Genomic DNA, 25653 nt, shown 5'->3' on the forward strand with positions numbered 1-25653 from the left:
TCTTCATAGCCTTCAAAATATTCTTTGGATACCTGAAACCTTCAATGTGCTTTAGGGCTATTACCTCCACAGATCAGGGATTCAATCTTCAATCTATAGCAATCAGAGGACTTTACACAGAGAGAATGATAAATAACAACTTTTTTTTCCATCATTGATTCCATCTATCCAAAAACACATTATACACTGGATGATTTTGGATAAATCATTTCACCATTCCATGATATAGAGACAGTTATTGCTTGTCTGATAGGATTTTGGTGAAATTTATAAGCAATAATAAGTTTAAAAGTGATTTTCCAGATTAAGGATGTTAAAATATAAGGTGATCATATTATTTTAATAGATTCATTTCTATTAAACATAGAAAGCTTAATCTCTTTGGACATGATAAAGTCTAAGGATTCCAAAAGCTCCAAACAACTTTCTTTATATTATTTACTCTGTTTTATTTCAGTAAGCTTAGAAAGTATTTTCAAAGGGATATGGAAGAAAATTCTGTTCTTTGCATTTTAGCCACAAACCTTCAAGAAATAGTTTCTATCATTTAGATTGAACTAATTCTAACATTTCTATTTTAAAAAGTCACAAGATGAGCAGAATTACCTTATGCCTTTGAAAATTTCTCTAACATAAGTCAATTTGGGAGTTGTAATTTGTAATATTCTCGAACAATAGATAATATTGAACAGGGCTTCAAAGTTTAGGTTTACCAGTCTTAGAACAATAGTAACTTAAAATATCTAATATCATAAAGTAGTTTGGTTCTCAAAATCTAATCTGAGATCCATGGGGGTCCCCAAGACACTTTCAAGGAGTCTTCAAAATCAAAATTATTTTCAAAATAATATAAAAATATCATTTGCCTATTAAAATAATCCTCCCTTTTCCAGCTACACATGTGTGAGGTCATATTTTCTTTTTATATATTTCAATCAAAACAACATAGAAAGCAAATGAATGAAGAAGTAGATAGGAGAATCTATTTGTCTTCTATTAAGTCAGACTTGAGAGTTGCAGTTATGTAAATTATTTTGTTTTGGAAATTTAAGTTTTTTTAAAATCAAAAATAATGTTACTATGGAAATAATGAATGGGTTTATAATTGTTATTTTTAATGAACAAATAAATTTAAAATGATCAGTTTTAATTTCTAATATAGTAAATATTGATAAATATAGCCACATAAACAAAAGCTCTTTAGGATCTGCAATCATTTTTAAGCGTGCAAAGGGATTCTGAGACCAAAAAGTTGGAGAACATCTGCCTTAAATATTTTCCTAAAATTATTTATTCCATCTTTGCTCACTTCTAGAATTCTTCTTTCCATCTGGTGCAAGGTGAATTTAAGAGACACTTCCATCAACTCTAGTTCTTAATCTTTCATAGTCTGGTGAAGTCATTAGACACCTTTGCAAAATGATGTCTTTAAATTCATAAACTAAAATACATAGGATTACAAAGGAAATCAAATCTAATGGAATAAAAATATAATTTTTTTTTTTCCCAGCTAAGCTCATGGATTTTCCTGAAATCTATTCACAGGCACCAGGGGTTAAGGATCCCTGAAGTAATTGAACTAATTAAAGACTTTTCCCTTCTTTTTGTCTAATCATTACCCTAATCTGATTTAAACAGCAAATGGAAAGAGGATACAGATCTTAAGTAGATCCATGCAGAAGCCTAGTGCCCTTGTCAATCAGATCAGCACCTTTATCTTCAAGGAGGACAGAATACCTTCCAGATCTTTTCACTTAGCTTCCTCAAAGAAAGTAGTTAAACCTTAGGTGAAGGGCAAAAGAGAATTCAGTTCTGGGAGTTTTATTAGCTGCACCTAGGTGCTATAAAGGATAGAGTGGGGAGACTTGGAATTAAGAATACTTGAATTTGAGTCCCACTTCAGAAACTGACTAATTGTAGGACCCTGAATAAGGCACTGCTTGGCAAAATGGGGATAATAATAGCATTTACCTCCTAGGATTGCTGTAAGGATCAAATGAACTAATATGTATAAAGCATTTTGTAAGCCTTAAAGTATTATATAAAAACTAGTTATGATGATGATGATATTAAAGAAACACTAAGAAAGGTTTCTTATCTTTGGGGTACTTTAAATTAAAGTACCATCTTTAAATTACTTTGTGATATGAAAGTTAAAGAGGGGAGTAGGGAAGGAGCTCAGTGGATGAACATCACATCTTTTTTACATACCTTCAAGATGTGCCATTGAATGAAAGTCAATAGAAGCACATTTTTGGAAACTTACAGAGAATGAGATAAAAATTCCAGAAAAGAATGTGTTGAGGAGTCAGGCATGATAGAGAAAAAACAAACAAACAAACAAACATACAAACAAAAACAACTGATCCTAGAGATAGCCTAGAAGTCACAGAAATTGAGATGTAGATCACTAATGTAAATTGAAAAATAAAAGTGTATTTCAGGGACTCAGACCAAAGTGGAGGTACAAAGTGTGTTTGTGTGTGTGTGTGTGTGTGTGTGTGTGTGTGTGTGGTCATTTCTTAGTGGTGTCCAACTCTTTGTGACCCCATTTGGGGTTTTCTTGGCAAAGATACTGAAATGGTTTGCCATTTCCTTCTCCAGCTCATTTTACAGATGAAGAACTAAAGCAAACAGGTAATGTAAGCGAATGTGTATTAAAGGATTAAGAAGGGCAGACTTAAAAGTGATTTCCTGTAGAGAGAGAATTTGACATTAAGGATGAAAGCTCCAGAAAACTTCAACCATAAGGAAACAGGTAAGAAAAAATTAAAAGACAGAATTAGGTTATTCCAGAAGTACTGGACATTTGTCTATGACCTGTAAGTTTTGCTTTTTCTATTTTTCTAGAGATGGGAAAGACCCTTCCTGCTTCCTTTCCTCACCTCCCCCACTCCCTACCAAATCTGGTCTCACAGGAATTTTACACAGCCTGTTTAGTAGGTACTCTTCGACCTTACTAAAAAGGTCAGGAAGAAACTGGGAAAGTGATTATTAGTGCCATAGCAGCCAAGAAACCAGATTAGAGTAAGCAAAGACTTAATTCCATTTAGAGTAGCAATTGAAAAACAGCTTCAGTATAAGAGCAATCCAAATGAAAGGAAGAAGTGACTCAAAATATCTAGATGACTTGGCTTGTTTACCAAATACAATATACACACACACATATATATATATTTGAAAATACATATATATGTATATTGAAATCCTCAGGTGAAGTCAAGCTTTTGGGGCTGAAAGAAAAGAAACCAGATTCCCCCCACCCCCACCCACTCCAACATTTCAGCCTCCTCTTCCTGTAATATAATTCAAAACAAATAAACACACAGAAAAGGAACCAGGCTCTTTTGATTTCTTTCTTTTTTTAAAAAAAAAATAGCAACCTATAAGTGCTTTGCGTGGGTGTTGTAAAATATTACTATTGTTGTTCAGTGAGATGAAATCAAACAAGTGGCTTGATCTGGACAGAAAGGGAAAGGGAGAGAAAGCAAAATGAGGAAATGATTGACCTTCTCAGGCAGAACAAAATAAAACTAAAAGCCAGTGGGATACTCCTTGTCAGGCTGTAAACTCGTAACTATAGAAGATTGGTAAAGCCGTGGTCCTGTATACAGCAATCAGCATCAGCTCTATCCCAACAGAAGATGACCATGTGGCTCCTAAACCTAACAGCTGTCAGGCAGAACTCTGAAGATTAACCCATAGGGTGGTGTTGAACCATTTCCCATTAAGATATTTGCAAAGCAAACAAAAATGATAGCACCATTCTGAGCCCTGGGAAAGAGCCAAAAGGGCTGGCTGTTCTTGTGGATACACACAGTTCTCTGGGGAGGATATGAGCCAGAATGGAGGATGGCCCTTTCCCGCCTTTCGTCTCCAGGGTATGTTGATCTTAGACCATTAAAATCTTGGTATCAGGAACTGTTTATTATCTTATTTCCCAATCACAGCAGTTGCTAGGATTTTGTTTTCTCTGGAGTTCAACATTCTAGGTCTCTACATAAGTCGTTCATACATTCGTGTATTCTGTCAACAAACACTTATTAGATACCTACTATGAACCAAGCATTGAGCTAGGGACTAAACCAAAACTGGTCCCTGTCCTCAAAGAACTTATATTCTTCTGGGATGGAAAGGCAACAGATAGAACATATATGAAATAAATTCAAAGTAATATTGGAGAAGAGGAAGGGCAGTTCAAAAATGAAAATTCGTTGGTTTTGACTGTATCTCATATACATAGGGAGGTAAAAAAAAGACTTTCAAGCTACCAGTACCCTCTTTCCCTGGGTAACAAAGAAAATTGCCCCATGTTTATCTTGTTTATGGACATGTTATCTATCTGATTGACTGTGGTCCCTGAGAGCAAGTAATTTAATATATGCTTGGTGACAGATTGATAGAATTAGTGTCTATAATCACTGACTTATATAGTGCTTTAAAGGTTGCCAAGTACTTGCCTTTCTTTGTAACCCCAAAACTTAGCCCATGACCTGGCACATAGTAGTTGCTTATTCAATGATTGCTGCCTTGACAAACATTAGATCATTTGATCCTTACAATAAGCCAGTGAGTTAGGTTATAATAATAATAATAATTAGCATTTATATTACAAATATTGTCTTATTTGATTTTTACACCCAGGGGACACAGGTGTTGTTATTTTCCCCATTTTGCAGAGGATGAAATTGGAACAGAGAGCACTGAAATGGCTTATCTAAAATCACACACTAAGAATACAGGTATTATTATCTTCATTTTACAGATGAGGAATTTGAGGCTATGAGAGCTTAAGTAACTTGCTTAGGGTCATGCCTAGTGAGTGTCTGAAACTAGATTTGAGCCCACTCCTTCTGACTTACATTCAGCATTTTATCCACCCTATCAGGCAGTGGCCTCTTAAAGGAAAGGGGCTTTATCTCCTTTTAAAGTACTTTAAAGACTATGGCCTCTTGTTTTTTTCTTTTATTGCTATTGGGTACTGTGGCTACCAAGGTAAATTTACTCAGCACAGATAGCAGCAAAGTGCCATTGAGATTCACAAAACATCTCAGGCATTAATATGCAAATACTTCATTCTCATAACTAAGAAAAGACAATGGAACAAAGTTAATGATTTCCCATGACAAAGCCTGTAACTGCAATAGGAAATGACATAGAATTAACCTCCTCTCACTATGCATTTAAGAATATAATCTAGGCTTCAGCAGGAAGCAGAGACTTTAAACTGTCCGTAAGGAAATGCTCTTATTTAAAATTCATTTCCAGACAATTTTTTTCTTCAACATTTCTTCTTAAGCAAATTTTCTCTTCTTGAATTTGCTAAAGTTGGGCGGATAATATAGAGACAGATGATTTCTCTAAAGGGAAATGCTGATCTTGTGTTCAAAATATGGGGAAAGTCTAAGTTGGGACACAGCAGATTTTATTTAGACATATGGAATTCCTCTTACGTTTGCATGTACAGAAAGTCTGGTTAAAAAAAATCTGTTGGGGAAGGAGTAGTTTTTAGCTTGTCAACAGGCTGGCACTCTAAATAAGAAATCCTCACTCAGTGGTCAATGAGTGGACATATTGCTTGAGAAGTTGAATTATGTCAATCTTGACATTATTGCTATGTGCCAGAAGAAAGAAGTTGCATTTAAATGGAAAGATGGAAATGAAAAGATAGGGCTATGAATGAGCTAGTTCATACCAGCTGGAGAGCCAATTGTTAAATTTTCAAGGTGAGTGTTTTCACTTTAGAAATTGCAGTGTTACAAATTAGGACTTCATTTGTTGTTTTGTTGATTTTCTGGACTTAAGAAAGTGAAGGAGAAAGTGTTAAAAATGCAGCTTAAGCTTAAACCAGACATTTATTTCAATTTTTGGAGAGTTGGGCAAAGAAAGGAGTTTGCCCAATAGATTTTATTATGTATCCAGAAATTATAAGAATGATTACTTCATTGAACACATTGAAGTATTAATGACAAGAATTTACAAAAAGATGAAATTAAGCTTATACATTAATGAATGAATGAATGGATAAGCTTTTATTAAGTCCAAGAGCTAAACCCTATGCTAATGCTGAATATACAAACAAAAAAAGAAGACTCATTCCCAGGGAGATCACATTCTAATTGGGAAATAATACATATATGCATGCATACATGCATATACACATATATGTTTATATACAAACATATGGGTACATACATACATTCATATATACATGAGAATTCAGCTGCAGAGGAAATGAAAAAACCCAGAGATTTAAGGGGACTTTAAAACAGAATGAATGGGAAGGCTCAGAATTCAAAGAGAACTTAGCATGGCCAGTAAGTCCTAAGAATTCACTGGAGTGGGCCTCCTGGAGAGATCCACCATCATTGGGATGAGTGTTCTAGCCTACCAAACTGGAAAAGACTTTTTTATACATGTGAAATTTAACTGTGTATTGTCAGGTTTTGGTTTTTTTGAAAGATATTTAAAAATTTAAAAGAATTTAAAAAATTAAAATTTGTAAGAATTTCAAAATTTTAAAAAATTAAGATAAAAAAGTAAAAACTATCCTATACAATTAAAATGATTTAACCATGACTTAAATGCTTTTGAAAATCAGATGTAGGAAATGGACAGTGGAACTTATATTGACACTGACTATAATAATTTCATCCAGAAGTTTAAGCAATCTAAATTAATTTCCATGAGGAAACCAAAGTATTCAGAAAACACTTTAGCCAGTACTCATGTTGTCCAGAGGGGAGATATAGCTGCAACAGTAATTTAGAATATAAATTCATCCACAAAATATTGTGAATTATGGTGATGGCCAGAGCAATGTAATTTCATAAAAATAGACTCAGTGGTAGATAAAATCAGTTTAAAGTAAGTTTGGCAAGATATCTAAGTAAACAAAATTATCTCAATGACAGACAAGAATGAAAAGGTAAGAGGACAACAAACAAAAGAAAGATGATAAAGATTTGCAAAAACCATTTCAACAAACTGTTTCTTCAATACCACTACACTTGGTATACAGTAGTATATTACTCATAGTAATATTAGTAAGGATACACAGTAGTATAATAAATATTAACACCACAGTTTCCAGAATATGTACAGCCTCTGACAAACTATTTCCTTCCTCCTTAATGGGCTTCCATTTTGCTACAAACTTATCTCCTAATTCTTCTCTAGGTTTCTGGACTGGCCCAAGACAATCTCTGCTCTGAGCAAACAATCAATTTCCCCACTATCTGTAAATGTCTGACTTCCTGATGGAGGGGTGGGTACAACTAGCCAGGCCTTAAGACAAATATTCATATCTACTATAAAATAGGTCCATACGTTTTCTAGGTCACAGCAAGATGGTAGGTCTGACTGTTGAAGGCTCTGATGACACCTAGAAGATCAGTCTTAATCATTAACCAATCTCACTGTTGTTCTGCCTGGACTCATTCATTCCTCAATGGTTAACATATTCACCTCCTCTTATGTTCTATAGCCCTTTGTTATAAAATCTCTAGATGTCAAAGAATAACCGTCCTCCCAACCTCAGCTGTCTGCTGTCCTATTTCCATCCCCCTCGACCTTATCTCCCCACAATGTCCCACTCCACATGTGCCAGCCCCTTTCATAGTACTCTCTGGAATGCCTACTTTGTAATTAATAAATTTGTTCTCATGTTACACTACTGCCTTTCCCGGTCCTTCCGTCTGACATTCACTGAGAACTGGCTCCCTCCTGATGACACTGAGTCCCCGCCAACTCATTCTAGTACTCATTGTACTTTGACTCACACCCCAACTCCTTGGTTGCACTGGGACAGCCAGAATGTTTCTTGTTCCCTAGCGTCACTTCCAGATTCTTCCTTTAGTACTATTATTTAGCAGCTTCTCTATTTCTGAGATTCTTCAGTCCAAATTTATCATCCAATCTAGATGCAACCCTGAAGACATCTTCTGGGTCAGTGAGTTCCATACATGGGTGATAGTTTTTCTTTCTACCCTAATTCTTGTCCTCATTCTGAGACTCCAACATATATTGTAAAGTTTCCTCAAATCTCCCAACTTCTTAGTTCCTCCAACTTTCCACTCCTATGACCTACTCTTTCATTCTTTATTAGCTAATATACAGGAATGGTCAAATCCTTGTTTGCAACTTCCATGTTCAAGAATGCTGGATTTGCTTTATCTCATCCTTATTTTATCTTTCCATCTTTCCCTATGTCTTATTCCTTTTAAACCTACTCTTCCTTCTCACGGTGACCTCCAAAATCCTCCATCTCAGTGCTATCCCGGGTTATCACCTCTGATCTAACTGTATTCACTTTCTTTCCCACTCTTAACCCTTTGGTGAACCAATTCAATACTACACTACCCTTTACTCTTGAATCCCTTGCTCTCTTAGGGTCCCATTGACAATTACATTTTGCCAAATCCCAATCTTGTATTACTTCCACTCTTTATTTATCTGCCCTCATTCAGGTTAATATTAAATACAAGTGGAAGAAATCATCAGGCTAACAGATTATACTACAAATTTATGCTAATTTGAATGGACCCTCACTTCAGCAAGACAATCCTTCTCTTGAACTGATTTCCTAGCTTCTCTAGTCTTTCAGTGAAGTCTCTTATGATGGTGTTGCCGTTCTGCTTTTCAGGGCCAAATCTTCTTACATGTATTTTTGTTCCCATCTCTTCCTTTCTCCTTAAGCAGATTGCCCCCACCGTCATCTTTACTATCTCTCTAACCTATGGCTCCCTATTTACTGATTCCCTCCCTGATGCTTACACCCATGCCTCTTGAAAAGCCTCACTAGATCCTATAAGGTCACCAGATTTCTTTATCTCTTCTGCCCTTCCCTGAGCCTAATAAATGTTTATTGACTGACCTCTCAGTTAAAATCTCTTGACAAATCTACCCCCAAACAATGATTCGATTTCATCTCCTCTCAATCTCTTCAAACTCTGTGCAATTTGGCTTCCTATCTCATCATTTGACTGAACAAACTCTCTCTAAAGCTATGATCTCTTAATGGCCAAATATAGGCATCTTCTCAATACTCATCTTTCCTGATTTTTCTGCAGACATTGTTAACAACCTTCTTTTCTTGGATACATTTTCTTACGTGGGTTTTTGGGACCCATGTGTCCAACTGCTCCTTCTTAATCTCTTTTCCAGGATCTTCACCAAGGTCATGTAGGTCATGTATACTACACAAGGGCACTGTCAAGGGCTCTTTCTTGGGTCTCTTCTATTTTTTCTTTCTATTACTTTATTTGGAAACTTTATCAGGTCTCTTGATTTCAGTTATCTTCTCTTTGTTAATGATTCCCAAATTTATTTATGCAACAACAGTTTCTCTCCTGAGCTTAAGTCTGCCATCACTAACTGCTTGTCAGAACTAGATGTCCTATAGGTATTTCAAGTTCAACATGACCAAAAAAGAATTCGTCTTTTCCCCTCCCACCTATGCCACTTCCAAATTTCTCTTTTAATGTTGAAGACACCACCATCCTTCTAGTTCCTTTGGTTTGCAACCTTGATATCATCCTTGACTCCTGTTTCTCAATTGCCACATATCCAATCAGTTGCCAAGCACTGGAATTTCTTTCATTGTATCTCCTGAATATATTCTCTTATCTCTGCTCACATGGCCATCATCTTTATTTAGGCTTTTATCACAACATGCTTGAGTTATTGCAACTTTCTGGTGCTTTCCCTCCTTCAAATCTCTTCCCATTCTAGTCTATCCTCCACATAGCACAGATACCAAGTGGTTTTTCCAAAGCATAGATCTGATCATATCACATTGCATCCACTTCCAAACATACCTAAGCAATGGATCTTTCTACTATATCCCATATCTTCCTAACTACATCCCAATTCTCCCATCTCCTAAAAGAAGACTTCCCCACTCCACCCCACTCCCCTCTTAATCCCAGTGCCTTTCTTCAGATAATTAGTCCTATTTATCCTGTATAGAGCTTGCTTTGTACACATTTGTTTGTAGGGTGCCTCTCCCAGTAGATTGTAAGCTCCTTGAGGGCTCAACTGTTTTTTGCTTCTTACTGTAGCATCAATGCTTAGCAGATAGTAGGTACCTGGTAGTAGCTGATAGTAGGTAATTAATACATGATTATTGAATTGAATTGAAATAAAGGACAAAGAACCCAAATCCTGTGATATGAGAGAAATGTTCCCATTCCATTTCCATTTAAGATTACGATAATCTTATAGTGGACATAGTGCAACAGATATAGAGCAGTTAATGACTGTTTCACCTAATATTTGTGTTGCTTTAGGCAAGTCTTTTAGCCATTTTGGACCTCTTTTGCAAAATGAATGGACTGATAATCCCTAAATTCCCTTCCATTTCTAAATCTGTGAACTAGATCTAATAAGCTACCCTTTAAAAAGTATGTTAGCAATAGCAAGTGGTCTGCTAATGTATTAGTAATAGTTAACATCTGTACACAAGAATAACAGCTTCCTAAAGAAAATGCACATTTAAGCATTGTCCCACACTTGGTGCTTATTGTCACATTATAAAGATAGATCTGTTCCAGAAATTCAGCACTCAGTGCAAATAGAAACTCTGTTCCTTTATATAGCTAACATCTCTGGCTTCTTAAGCAAAAGCCAATATTATACTTTTGCAGAAGAAATCAGGAGACTTGAGCCAACAGAAAGACTGGTTAGAAACATGTTAGAAGAGTAAAAATAAATGTTTCAAGAAACTCAGATTTGCCCCTGAACCTAACACAAATAAAAATTCAGCTTTTTTACATAAATGAATTCTTTTATTCAGCAGATATGTATTGAAAATCTACTATGTGCACAGCTCTATGCTAAGCATTGTAGCAGATACAAAAAACAAATTCCTTGTTTCCTCCAAATTTAGTCTAGCAAAGAGTAAAAGTAGGATCAAAGACATAGATTAAAAGGACATTAGAGGTCATCTAATCTAATTCTCTCATTTTGTGAATGAGGAAAGTATGACCAAGAAAGGCAAAGATATTTCTCATGTTTGTATATATAACAAATAGAAGAGAGAAGACCGAACCCATGTTTCTAACTCCAAATATGATATTTTTTCCATTATAACAAGCCATCTCCAAATAGAAGGCAATATGTGGTAAATACACTAAGACTAGTGATAAAAACAAACAAACAAACAAAAAAATGCTATGGGAGGCCAAAAGAGGGAGGGATGACCAAGCAAGACTTAATAAAGAAGATAGATTATGGTCTGGTATTGAAGGACAGATTGAAAGGAGGGCATATCAAGCACAGAAAATGTGTTAGCAAAAGCCTAGGCCTGGAGAGACTTACATGAACTGATGTTAAGTGAAATGAGCAGAACTAGGAGATCATTGTACATGACAACATCAGTATTATATGATGATCAATTCTGATGAATGTGACTCTTTCCAACAATGAGATGATTGATGCCAATTCCAATGATCTTGTGATGAAGAGAGCCATTTACACCCAGAGAGAGGATGTGAGAACTGAATGTGATCACAACATAACATTCTCACTCTTTTGGATGTTGTTCACTTGCATTTTGTTTTCTTATTCATTTTCTTTCCTTTTTGATCTGATTTTTCTTGTGTAGCAAGAGAATTATATAAATATGTTTAAATATATTGGATTTAATATATATTTTAACATGTATAACATAAAAAATAAAATAAAAAAATCCTAGAGATTAGGAAGTCCAAGCTAAATGAAAATTTATTAAATATCTTTAAGGTAATTTTAAATATGCTTCCTCTTTAGTTAATTTGCTTCAATTGTTAACATTTTTTTATTTTAAAATACTTTTAACATTAATGTTCTTGGCATTATGGCATGTTTCATCTTGGTAGAAGTAGCATCTGATATGGTTTATCACATATGATATACAGTTAGTAAAATCATATGGACATAGAATTAGAAGGACCTGACCTTCCTTTTCTTTTTCCCAGCTCTTGCCCTTATAGTAGATTTCTACATCTATACTGATGTTCCCTCAAACTTTCCTGAGTATAGCTAGATGGCACAGTGAATAGAACACTGGATTTGGAATCAGGAAAAATCAAAAATTTAAATCTGGTTTCAGATATCAATTAGCTATGTGACTCTAAACAAGTCACTTAACCCTGTTTGCCTTAGTTTCCTAATCTAACAAATGAACTGGAAAAGGAAATGGTAAACCATCCAGTTTCTTTGCCAAGTAAACCCTAAATGGGACCATAAAAAATTGGACATGACTGACATGGCTGAGTAACAAAGTATAACTAGTTCTACTGTCATGGAGAAAAGTGCTTTAAAAGTAAGGACTGATAATATTGGTATGGATATTTTTACCCAGTAGCTCAAAACACATTCCAAGAGCAGGCAGCTTTATTGTGGGCTGCTTATATTTGAACTCAAATTCCTGAGATGGGAATATATGTGGTTCAGTCAGTTTAAAAAAAAAAGCTGGCAACTTTTGAGGTGGAAACATAATTCTCTTCTGTGTCATCCTTGCAGCTCTGGGGGCTGGGAGCCAATTGGGCTGATCTCAGAAATGATGAGGCAGTGAAATTGCCTCCCAGACAGCAAGGCAGAGTGTGGGCCAGGTTCTTATGTGAGCTAGGGAATACAGATTGCCACATATCTCCACAAACACTTGTATGAATGGCACATTTTAAAGATATGTGGCAGTGATCACAGAAAATAAGAAAGCAGTATCTTTAATGAACCCTCCCTAAAATACCTTCATATCTTTTATCTTCTACCCTGGTTATTTTCTTTACTTGTCTATTCTTCATAGAAAGGGACCTTTGAGATGATACAGATTTTGTTATTGTTCGCTTGTATCCAACTCTTTGTAACCCCATTGGGATTTTCTTGGCAGAGATACTGCAGTGGTTTGCAATTTCCTTCACCAGTGGATTAAGGCAAAGAGAGATCACAGTTGGATTTGAATCCATATCTTCTTGACTCTAGGCCTGGCATGCTATCCACCTGCCAATCAGTTACCCTAGTTATGCTAAGAAACCTCAAATAAAAACCACCTGTGAGATTTGCCCTATGGAAGCAAGTGAATTAAGGACACAATTATTTATTACAGTATTTATCAGGATTAAAATGGGGGATATTATCAAAAGGTGAAGAAAATATTTTTTGAAGAAAAGCCCATTTCTTTCCTTACATCATTTGTTATATAATGCACTTCTCCCTCTCCAGTCTGCTTGTCCACCATGGTCCTAAATAACCACCGGACAGCACAGACTTGTCCTTGAGGCATCTCAGCCCTGGGGATTCCCTCTCATGATTAGTAACACAGTTTCAGCAAAACACCCACCAAGATTCATCTTTCCCTTTTGTAATGGGCTGAGGCTTGAGTTGATGCACTGAGGTCCCACGCACGTGAGGCTAAATAGTAATTGGACCATACTCTATTAATATATAAACTTGGAGAAAAAATGGCCCCCGCCCACTCTTTGTGCAAGTCCTGATGTGTTGTATAGGAAATGACGATTCTGGTGGGTGGAGGCAGGGGAGTGAAAAAGGAAGGGGAGGAGAGCTCAGCCCTCACTTGCTCTGTTAGCTGATTTCCTGTCGCAGCTGCCCATATTGCTATCGCAATCTTTCTTGCCTATATTTGCTATTGCAATCTTTATTCACCTCTTCACTTGAATAAAGACTGAAGATTTTTTCCCTTAACCTGAGTTCCTGATTCCGGCTGATTTAAAATACGCGATCATGTATTACACCCTTTTATGCCACTGTCTCTTAAGCAGGAAGCTTAGGAAGCTAAGAAAGCCTCGGCTTACTTAAATTTGCAATCAAAAGCATATTCTGGTCCTCCTTCCCCCTTCTAGTTGCAGAACTATGAACCATGGCCAAACTCACCCTTGTTCTTGAATGGAATGTTTCTACCTATCCTTTATATCCACTCCTCACCATACCTTAAACTTATCATATTTTCACTCCTCAATGGGAGTTGTCTCCTTCTGTTAGAATATAGGCATCTTGAGGGAAGAGACTATCTAAAATGTTTGTGTCTTCAGCACATTACAATTGGGGATGTAGCAACTCCCTCTAGCAACTTTCTCTTTTTTAAGCTTTTTATTTTCAAAACATTTGCATAAATAGTTTTCAACATTCATCCTTGCAAAACCTTGTGTTCCAAATTTTTTCCCACTCTCCCCTAGACAGCAAGTAATCCAATATATGTGCATTCTTCTATACATCTTTCTACAGTTATCATGCTGCACAAGAAAAATCAAGTCAGGAAAGGAAAGAAAATGAGCAAGAAAAAAATGCAGGCAAACAACAACAAAAAAGATGAAAATACTGTGTTGTGATCCATAGTCAGTCCCCACAGTCCTCTCTCTGGGTGCAGATGGCTCTTTCCATCACAAGACCAGCAACTTTATTTCAATTCAATTTAAAAAGCATTTATTAAGGATCTATCATGTATTAGGTCAATCAATCAACAAGCATTTTCAAATATCTACTATGTACCACAAAGTGATACAAAGAAAGGCAAAAGATCCTGCCCTCATGGAGTTCACAGTCACTGGAAGGAAACAATACATAGGACAGTAGTGATTGTGGGGAAGAGGAACACTTTGACCCAGAGTTATACACTGCATCTCAAGGCAAGCAATAGTTGTCTTGACTTTTGTCCTGCCCCTGGGCTCCCAATGAATCTGTCCAAATTCTGTCTCATTTAAATCCAATCCATTCTCAAGCCAAGACAAAACCCCATGATATCAGTGGTCCTCTTCAATAATGAAGAACAAACAACAATTACAAGAGTGGTACTAAATTCTGGATATACATAGTCAAAAATGAAGTAGTCAGCGCAACTAGGTGGTGCAGTGGATAGAGCACCAGCCCTGAAGTCAGGAGGACCTGAGTTCAAATCTGACCTCAGACACTTAACACTTCCTAGCTATATGACCCTGGGCAAGTCACTTAACCCCAATTGCCACAGCAAAAAAAAAAAAAAAAAAATGAAGTAGTCATTGTTTTTAAAAAGCTTACACTTTACTTGGATATAATATCTGCAGAGATAAAAGAGATATGAGATATATAATAGACAAAACAAACATAAAATAATGTGAGAGGGGACACTAACAACTAGACAAAGCAGACACAGTACATGGTTGGGTCGGAGGACAGAAAGACATATTCCTGAGTACAAGTCTGGCTTCAGACACTTAACGGCTGTGTGAGCCTGGGCAAGGAGATGGCAAACCACTCTAGATCTTTGCTAAGAAAACTTAAATGGTGTCATGAAGTGTCAGACACGGCTGAAAAATGACTACACAATAACTACCAAGTGGAGTCATCAGGAAGGGAGCAGTAGGGTAGTTGCAGTATGAGTGGAGAGAGCCTGCCAGATAGTCACCAAGTAGAAGTAGAAATGACAAAATTTCACAACGGATTAGATATGGCAAGGGAGGGAGGGAACATTTTATTAAGGATCAGTAGGTGTCAATGAAAGCTGAGTGCTTTTACAAATATTATCTCATTGATTTTCACAATGACCCGTAGGAGATAAGTCTTATTATCATCTCCATTTTCTAGATGAGGAAATTAATACATGGGGGTGACTTATCTAGGGTCAGAGAATTAGTAAATGTCTGAAGCTGGATTTGAATTCCTCTTCCTGGATTTCCTAGACTATGGATCCAGGATCTATCCACTGCCTCTGCTGGATAGATGAGAATGAAGAGTAAAGACTAATTCCTGTATTGTGAACCTGCATGAAGAGAGGAATCATGGTGGCCTGGACAATAGTGGCACAGTTAGGAAGAAGTGAGAACTTAGTGAAAAGATGGATTCATTTAGGACATTTTGAGTTTGGGATGTAATGGCTACACGTTGTGCCACCTCCCATTAACCTTCCCACAAAGTTACAGTACAACATGTAATCCAAGTTAAAAGGCAACATGGTTAAGGAGAAATGGTGCTTGCTGGTTTTGCGGTCAGGAGGACATGCCTTTGATCCACTTAAACTAGTCACTTAATTTCTCAGTCACTGGATTTGGGGTCAGAAAACTGGGTTTGAATCAAAAGTCTGACTTCTATATGTGAGACCTTAGAGAAGTCATTAATATCTCTGGGATTCAGTTGCCCATTTGAAAAATAAAGGAACGGAACTATGTTAATATCTGAGATCCTTTTCAATTCTAAATTCCACATGATATAAAATGTCAGCAAGTTACTTCAATACAAAGTATTGTAATTCAAGCAGAAAACAAGTGCCCACTCTATACATAGGTGCAAAAGATACAAATTTGGACTGAGACAATCCCTACCATCAAGGAGTTTATAGTTTAATCTTTTTACCTCCTTCCTAGGATTATCTAGCTTTCCCTTCTTTTTTCTATCTACCATGCCCCATTCATTGATCCATGTGCTTCCCAGATGACTCCTGAATTGGTAGTTGAAAAATTATAGGAAAATGGGGCCCCAAAAAAGGGATTCCTATCTCATTTTCTCCTAGGTGATCTCTGTTGCTTATCCTAAGGGGAAAAAAACAAGGGAAACTATTCCCTTAGCAGCTGCACTCTTGGGTTTGGGGCCTTTCTTCAACTTTATTCCCTTCACTATTGCCAAGTTGAGTCCATTGCAATCCATCACTTCACTGGATTTGATTGCAAACTTCTTGAGGATAGGGACCAGATCTTCTTTATCTTTGTATTCCTCTCAGGGCCAACACAGGACTTCACACTTGGTAGGCATTTGATAAGTGTTTGTTGAATGAAAGAAAGGAATGGAGCCAAACTTTACAGCAGGGTTGGGTAACATGGTGCTAGACACTGAATGGTATGAGATGGAGATTATATCAGAAGTTAGAATTTGCTTCAATTTAGCCATTTTAGCTCAGATTTAAAGACCTTAACCGCAAGTGACAGATCAGGTTTTAAAATACTAAATGGTCTATGACATCCTTACTGTCTCTTATTTATTCTACTTGAAGCTTGAGGTACAATCTTAGCTAAATTTAATGAGTCCACCTAGGACTTTTCCCTCAGCCCTCTGCTTCTGCTGTCACCATCTGTGAGCAGCTGCCAGCTAGGTGTCAGAGATGATTGAATAGGCCTGGCAAGCGTAGAAATGTATATAGATTCAAAGATAACACCAATCAAGACAATGAATGCCTCCTATTCGATTCTAAATCTTGTATGTAGAAACAATGATAAAACAAATTTAACATGTCAGTAACTTAAATAGAAATCTCTTGTAGAGTATATAAATGACAAACTAATAGTAAAACAGCTCTTAAAAGAGTCCCATTTACAGAGGTCAGTCAAGTGATTTACTTTCTTTGAGTAATTCTGAATGAAGTTTTCATAAATTGACCCAGTCAGTCTCAATCTCCAACCCCAACTATATCAATATTCTTTCAGAATATGATAGCACCTCAGGGTTAAGGGTATTTGAGAACACCAAATTGTTTTTCTAAGCTAATGCCCTATTAACTGAACTAATTTAAAAGTGTGGTCCCTCTAAATTAAAATCAGCTGATCTTGTCTATTCAGCATATTGATCCTCACTATGCCTGTTATGTCTTTTTAATACCCTGGTCTAAGGGACATATATTATTTGAACAGCTTCAGAAGTGAAGGCAAAATTCCAAGTAAACTCATTCTGTTAAAGGATCCTGCTTATATTTTCCTATCATTTAAATTTACAGTGCAATATGTAATCTAAGTTGGAAGGCAGCATAGTTAAGGGGAAATGGTGCTTGCTGGAAGACCTGATACATGCTGGCTGTGTGACCGTAAGCCAGTCGCTTCATTACTCGGTGCCCAAACAACTCTCCAAAACTATAGAAGCTGCTGAACAGATGTCAATTCACATTGTTAGATGTTTCCTTACTACAAACTCCTTATACTGATGAAATCTTTTTGAATAACATTTGTTTTTCATCCAATTACATAAAAAAGCATTTTAAATAATCATTTTTAAAAAATCTGAGTTCCAAAATTCTCTCCTTCCTCTCCCCTGCCCCTGAGATAGTAAGCAACTTGATATAAGTGTGTAATCATGTAAAACATATTTCCATATAAGTCATGTTGTCTACAGTGATTAAATTATAGGTCTTATTTTTAAAAAATCATCCATGCTCTAAAATGCAACCCATCACTTTATCAAACTACAATAAAATTAAACAAAATTTGCATCTTGTGATACATTTTCTTTTTTGATATGCCACTAGTCCTTCCTATATGAGTCCCATACTCTACTCCTCTGGCTTCTGGTTAAAACCATGTTGATGTTATGATTACAATCTTCATTTGCTTCACTGGACAAACTAGTTCTGGCACTAGGAAATTATATCTGTTTACTAACTCTCCTCTCAATCTTGTAATATAAGCTCTAATTGTAAGCTTTTTCTTGAGCTACATTTGAAATGTCATTTTGTATCCAGGATTGTCCATCTTAGTATTTTTTTTCCAGAAGTTTTTTATTTATTTTTTTATTATTATTATTTTTTTTATGTTCTGTTCCTTTTTTCCCTCTGGTACTGATAATTGTGTTTTAATCTCTCATGGGTAATATACTGACCTGATATCAATTGTTTGCTATTCCAACCCCCTGCCAAGCAGATAGCCTTGGTAGCCAGGGGCAGCACAGTTTAGATTATGGGCTCATTAAACACACACACACACACACACACACACACACAGAGAGAGAGAGAGAGAGAGAGAGAGAGAGAGAGAGAGAGAGAGAGAGAGAGAGAGAGAGAGAGAGAGAGAGAGAGAGAAACTACTAAAGAATCACAGCAATACAAACTCAGAAAAATTGAAAAAGTTGTGGAAGGGAATATGAATTTGAAAAAAGACTTGGCATAAACAATTAACTGAGCTCGGTCATTGTCAGACCATTCACAAATGAAACTAGAAGATCAACAAATATATATAATATAAATGTAATAGATAGGCCAGTATTTCTATGGAAATCTATTCTAATCACATCTTATTAATGACAATAGGACTACAACATTTGGATTCTGTGACAATCGTATCCTATAGATTATTGGAAGAAGTTAAAATGGCACAGAATAAAATTACCTTGGAAAAAAACAAAGGGATGCCATATAACTTTAAAGTTACTTAGAGATAGATTTTTCAAGATACCTTGAAAAAAGGAAGATTCCAAACAATGGGAATTGTCATAGACAATATTAATACCAAGACAACCAAAAGATCATTAGCAATTACAGCAAATCCAATTTTCTTATCTCTATAAATATTTATGAGAATGCTCTATGTATTCTTGATGAAAGCAAGAGAAGAAAACAGGTAAACTTTGAGAGAATATTTTCTATAGTAGAGCATATTTTCATAGATAAGTGAGAAATAAAGTTTAAGATCTTTCATTATTTATTATTTGACATATACATTTATGTATAGATATGTATATGTATATTATGATCCCTACTCAGAGCTTACATGCTAATGGAGGAGACAGGAACATATATAGACATAGTCATGTATTTGCATATACATATCCTTGTTTTCTCCCTTATTAGAATGTAAGTTCCTTGTGAAGAGGGACTGTTTCATTTCTTTAATTTGCATTCTTAGCACCTAGCACCATGTCTTAACCATATGAGATGCTTAATAAATGTTACCTGATTGATGGATTGGTTGTTTTCTGCCTTGTGTGATGTAAATTTTCATAGCATGATTAAATAATGTTATTTCCGTGGTTACACCCACAAAGGAATCTTATAGAAGCTTTACTAATGAGAGATATCTTCCTAGAGGATAATGTTTATGATGGTATTTTGCTCTACTACATCAAATGATTTTAATTATTTAATCAAAAATATTTATTAAGTGTTGTGGTATAATACTTAAAGGATAGAGTGCTGGATCTGGAATTTGGAACACCTGAGTTCAAGTCTGGCCACAGACACAAACTGTGTGACCTTGGGTAAGTTATTTAACCCTGTTTGCCTCAGTTTCCTCATATGAAATGAGCTGAAGAAGAAAATGGCAAACCACTGCAGTACCTTTGCATAACCAAATGGGATTATGAAGAGTTGGATATCACAGAAATGACTGAGCAACAACAACAACAAAAGATAAAAACCATTGAGAAACTTAAGAGATCTTGTCAATGTAATGACAGTCAAGATTCCAGAGTACAGATAATGAAACATGCTACCTATTTCATGATCAAGAGGTAATGGACTCAAGTTACAGAATGAGATTTTTTTTTAGACAAATTCAAAGGGGGAATTTATTCTTCATATTTGTCACAAAAGTTTATACCCCATGGCAGGGAAGGGTGGTGGTGAAGAGAGAAGTAGGAAGAAAGGAAGAAATCAGGAATAATGTTACTTTTTCCTTACCAAAAAAGAAAGAAGAATCATTGAAATATGTTTTTGAAATGTATAGAAAAGAGAGACTGGTCAAAAGGAATTATAGACAAACAGGATAGCCTTGAAACTAATACATTCTAGTTCATATCATTCTATATCTATCTATCTATCTATCTAGATAGATAGATGTAGATAAATATAGATATATATGTATATAAAAAACAAGTTATACATTCAAAGCTGTCAGTTTCATGTACAACTAACTCTTTCAGTTCCACTGTATTTAATGAAAGTGTTTATCTTATATTTAGGCTCAAAACAAAATGGGGGTGGGGGTGGAAGAATGCATATAGCCCAGATTATGAAGTACAGTTGAATGGATGTCCACTGAATTAGTCTTGGACATTTTCTACAAATTGTCTGGGACCAGAGTAAAAGAGATCAGGCTAGATTGTCTTTTCTGGAAACTGTCTGGCATTTTCATTGATTCCAAGCTGTTCCCTGATGCAAAGCTCATATTTTAAGGAGCAATATTCTGGTGATATATTATGGTTATAAATTATGAAACATCATAATAATAGAAAAAAAACCTGCAGATGATTAAAAGGGCAATGGTGAGAAGCACAGTGTGGCTTAAGGAGGCTAAGCCAGCTGAACATGAAAGAGTGGTATAAGAAAATTAAAGGAAGCAGGCCAATCATGTAATAAAATTGGAGGATAACAAATGGGCAATCTGAGTATTGTGCTGCTATCCACAAAATATTTTTAAAAAGTTAGAGGGCACCTTCTAGCTTATTTGATGGGTATATATTCCATTGAGGCTTAATAGGGAGGAAAAAGACCATTATAACAATATAGAAGTAGAAGTTAGGATATGATCTTCAGCCATGGAGAGAGTATCCAAATCAATGAGGTCTTGGATCCACTGATGTCTACATAGCTTTCCTGGCTACAGAAAACACATTTGAACTTTTGTGATAACTTTTACATACTTTTCCATTAAAAAAAATACTTGAGAGTACAATTTATTTTCTAACAGATGAGTCTAGTCAACAAAGCATTGGTTATTTAAAGAGAAAAAAATGGTAAACTTATCATGAAGTCATCATTTCATTTAAAAGTAGATCACAGGATAATAGATTTAGAGCCAGAAGTGACCTTAGAAATACTCTATTCTAGTATCGATAAATGCTAGTTGAAAATTGGTTAAATTACTGAGATAATGATTGATGGAGATAGTTTCATTTAGAGCAGGTATTTTCAATTCAGTGGGTGGTGAATCTCTTGGGGATTCTTGAAGGTGATCCAAGAGGTTCATGCTAAAAATTTCTTAAAGGAACCTTAAGTAGTAAATAATTGTAGAATATTATAAGTAATATATTGAGCAATGAGGTGGCACAGTAGATATAGCACCAGACCTGGGGTCAGGAAGACTCATTTTCAGATTTTATTAGCTGTGTGACTCTAGTCAAGTCACTTAACGTTGTCTGCTGGAGTTTCCTCATTTGGAAAATGAGATAGAGAAGGAAATGGCAAACCACTCCCAGTATTGCTGCCAAGAAAACCCTAAATGAGGTCAGAGTTGGATACAACTGAAAAATGACTTCAATAACAAATGAACTATCGTATATGTGTGTGATGGAATATCATTGTATCAAAGAATTTTAAATGAGAAAAATTCAAAAGAACTTGGGAAGATGTGAAGAAACAAAAGCCAAAAAATCTATACACAGAATGACCACAATGGCATAATTAAAGTCAGCACTGAGAGGCAGCAAAATTTAAGTAAAAACCAAACCAAACCAAACAATGTTAGTAACAGAGTTAGAGGACAAAATATTCCTTTCTTAATTCTTTTTTTTTTTTTTTTTTACAATCCATAAATTGTTTTTAGGTAATATGCTTTATACTCAGAGCTTTCTCTGAGTATGGGATGGGAAGTAGCTGCCAGCTCAAATAAAAATATTCTAATGAATTTTGACTAGGTCTCCATATTGCACTTGGACTGAAAGTTCTGTGGTTGCTCATAGGCCTGATTTCATAGTTGATTGCCACAGAAGCTTAAATCTTCTTGGTTTCTGAACTGGTCCTTATTGCCCTTCCTTACGGGTAAGATGGCATAATGGAGAGGGTCCTGGGCCTAGAGTCAGGAAAATCTGTGTTCAAATGTTTCCTTCCTTTCTTCATTCCTTCTTTGCTTGCTTGTTTCATTCTCCTTCCCTCCCTTTCCTTTCCTTTCTTTTCTTCTTACTTTTTTCCTTTCCCTTGCCTTCCCTGCCTTCTCCTTCTTTCTTTTCTTTTTTATTTCTTCTTTTTTTGCTCTCTTTATTTCTTTCTTCCTTTCCCCCTCCCTCCCACTGTACCTTCTTTCCTTCCTCTGGCACCTAGACTTAGTGTGTTTTCACTCTGAATGTTAGCCCACTATAGCTCAGAATTTCCAAGCTCAAGAACTCCACCATTCTTAGCCCTCTTCCAGAAGCAGGGATTGCAAGCACATACTACTTGGACTATTAATAATATTAAAAATTTTTTTAATAGGTCAGTCATATGACTATCCACATTGAGGCAAGAATAAATAATCCTGTTCAGTGTTGATTGAGTGAGAGGTAGTCATGCTCAGACACTGTCACACTCATGAACCAAGACTCACCAGCTTCCATTAGGGTTTCCAGTCACAGGAAAACAAGTGTTTGTGGGCTCTCTACCTTCTTCATAGCCATGGAGGATTTGGGAGCCTGTTTTGTTTTTGCGGACAAGATAATCCCTAAAAACTGAGAGCAAACAAACAGACATTTAAAACCCTGAGATAAGAAATTGGTCTCTGGTACTCATTTCCTCTTTTAACGACCTTTCCCCACCTTTTTCCTCTTTTCCATCTTTGATATCCTCTTTCCCAACATTATATTTCCAGGTTCTTTATGCTGTTCCATGATTTCTCTGGATCTTTCCCTGTAGTATCCCACCAAAACTTACCAATGCCATTTCTCATTTTCTCAAGATTGGATTCTGTAACTGGAAACTGAGTGGATACCCATCAGTTGGATAATGGCTGAATAGGTTATAGTATACGAATATTATGGAATATTATTGTTCTATAAGAAATGACAAGCAAGATGATTGCAGAGAGGCCTGTATACTTGAATTGATACTAAGTGAAGTGAGTAGAACCAACAAAACATTGTACATGATAACAAGATTATGTGATGATCAATTCTGATGGACATGGCTCTTTTCAACAGTAAGGTGATTCAATCCATTTCCAATGATCTTGTTATGGAGAGAGCCATCTACACTCAGAGAAAGGACTATAGGAACTGAATGTAGATCATAATATAGTATTTTTATTCTTTTTGTTGCTGTCAGCTTACATTTTGTTTTCTTTCTCATTTTTTTCCCCTTTTTTGTTCTGATTTTTATTGTGCAGCTCAATAATTGTGGACATATCTGTAGAAGAATTGTACATGTTTAACATATATTGGATTATTTGCCATCTAGGACAGGGGTGAGGGAAGTGAGGGAAAAACACAAGGTTTTGCAAGAATGAATATTGAAAACTATCCATGCATATGTTTTGAAAATAAAAAGTTTTAATTTTAAAAAAACACTGAATTCTGTGCTAGGTCACAGGTGATCTATTGAAAAAAGTAATTTATGATAATGCATCAGAGGATTGTGGGTCTGAAGTCAAGTTAGTCAGTAAATATTTATTGAGTACCTACTTTGACAGTCATTTAACCTCATTTGCCTCAGTTTCCTCATCTGTAAAAATGAGTTGGAGAAGGAAATGGCAAAGCACTCCAGTATCCTTGCCAAGAAAACCCCAAAATGGGATCATGAAGAGTCAGATAGGACTGAAAGAACAAAAAACTATATGCCATTCACTGTAATGAATGCTGGGGATAAAAAGAAAGGTAAAAAACAATTTCTATTCTCAAGGAGCTCACAATCTAATGATGGAAAATGTGCAAATAACTGTAAAAATAAATACTTCACAGGATAAATTGGAAAATATACAGCAGAGGGAAGACACTAGCCTTAAAGGGGGTGAGGTGAAATTTAAACTGAGACTTGAATAAAGTCAAGGAAACATAGGAACTAAGGATGAGGAGGAAGAGAATTCCAGGCATGGAGGAGATCCAAGAAAAATGCCCAATCAAAAAGTGGAGTGTCTAGTTGGAGAAGCAGCATGGAAACTAGTGTCATAACAAAAAGTATGTGAGAGAGAGAGATTATGAGATTTAAGAATCAACTCATCCAAATGAACTACAAAAGACATATGACCAAAGACAACTTTCTTCATCCAAAGAAAGAACTGATAAATAGAAGTATGTATTGAATGATTTTACCAGGATATGTATGTAGGTATGTATATATGTATTTGTGCCTAATGGTAGCCATCTTTAAGGCAGGGAGAATGGAAAAAGAAATTTACATGAGAATTTTATCATATAATTAAAAGGAAGAGATTTGCAAAAAAAAAAAAATCAAACAATCAATCAATCAATAAACATTTATTAGACACCTACTTTGTGTCAGGCACTGTGTTTGATGCTGGGGATACAAAGAAAGAAAGGACAATCTATGCTCTCAAGGAGCTTACAATCTAATTGGGAAACTACCATGCAAATAAATGGATAAAAAAGCAAGATATAGCAGGATAAATAGTAAATAATTAATGGAGAGGAGGCACTACAATTCAGAGGGTATTAAGAGGGTATGAGGAAGGCTTTCAGGAAAAGAGTGAGCTTTAGTTGCCACTCAAAGGAAAGTAAGGAAATGAGTAATTTGCACTGAGGAGAGAAAGCATTCAAGGCATGGGGAATAGAGAAAAAATTCCTGGACATGAAAGGTGGAGTGTTTTGTTTGAGGAATGGCCAGAAGACCAGTGTCACTAGATAGAAGTGTGTGGAAGGAAATGAGTAACAAGAAAACTGAAAAAGCAGCACGGGGCTAGAGCACAAAGGTCTTTGAAGGCCAAATAGAATGTGCTGTATTTTATCTCAGAGGCAATGGAAAACCTCTGGAGTTTATTGAGTGTGTGTGTGTGTGTGGGGGGGTGACATGATCTGACCTAAGCTTTAGGAAAATCACTTTAGTGACTGAATAGAGGATGGATTGGAGGAAAGAATGGAGATAGAAAGATCTACCAGTAGGGCTATTATAATAATATTGATTTGAAGCAGTGAGGACTTACACCAGAGCAGGTTCCATGTCGGAAGAGAGGAGGTGGTGGGTTTATTCAAAAGATGTTGCAAATGTAAAATCAAAAGGCTTTGGTGACAGATTGGATGTGAAGAGTAAGAGTTAGTGATGGTCTAGGATGGCTTCCAGGTTGTGAA

At 35.9% G+C, this 25653-nt stretch overlaps 1 protein-coding gene across 1 annotated transcript in view; it reads right to left on the reverse strand.

Annotated features, from left to right (window-relative positions):
* The window catches only part of MYO3B (myosin IIIB), a 601952-nt gene that overhangs the window by 186082 nt on the left and 390217 nt on the right, over positions 1-25653 (reverse strand). Inside the window, exon 28 of the mRNA XM_051990668.1 lies at positions 22965-23085. Within this exon, the coding sequence (XP_051846628.1) occupies positions 22965-23085 (121 nt within the window). The remainder of the gene's footprint in view (positions 1-22964; positions 23086-25653) is intronic.

Source organism: Antechinus flavipes, chromosome 3 (genome assembly GCF_016432865.1).
Source record: "Antechinus flavipes isolate AdamAnt ecotype Samford, QLD, Australia chromosome 3, AdamAnt_v2, whole genome shotgun sequence".
Classification (NCBI taxonomy): Eukaryota; Metazoa; Chordata; class Mammalia; order Dasyuromorphia; family Dasyuridae; genus Antechinus; species Antechinus flavipes.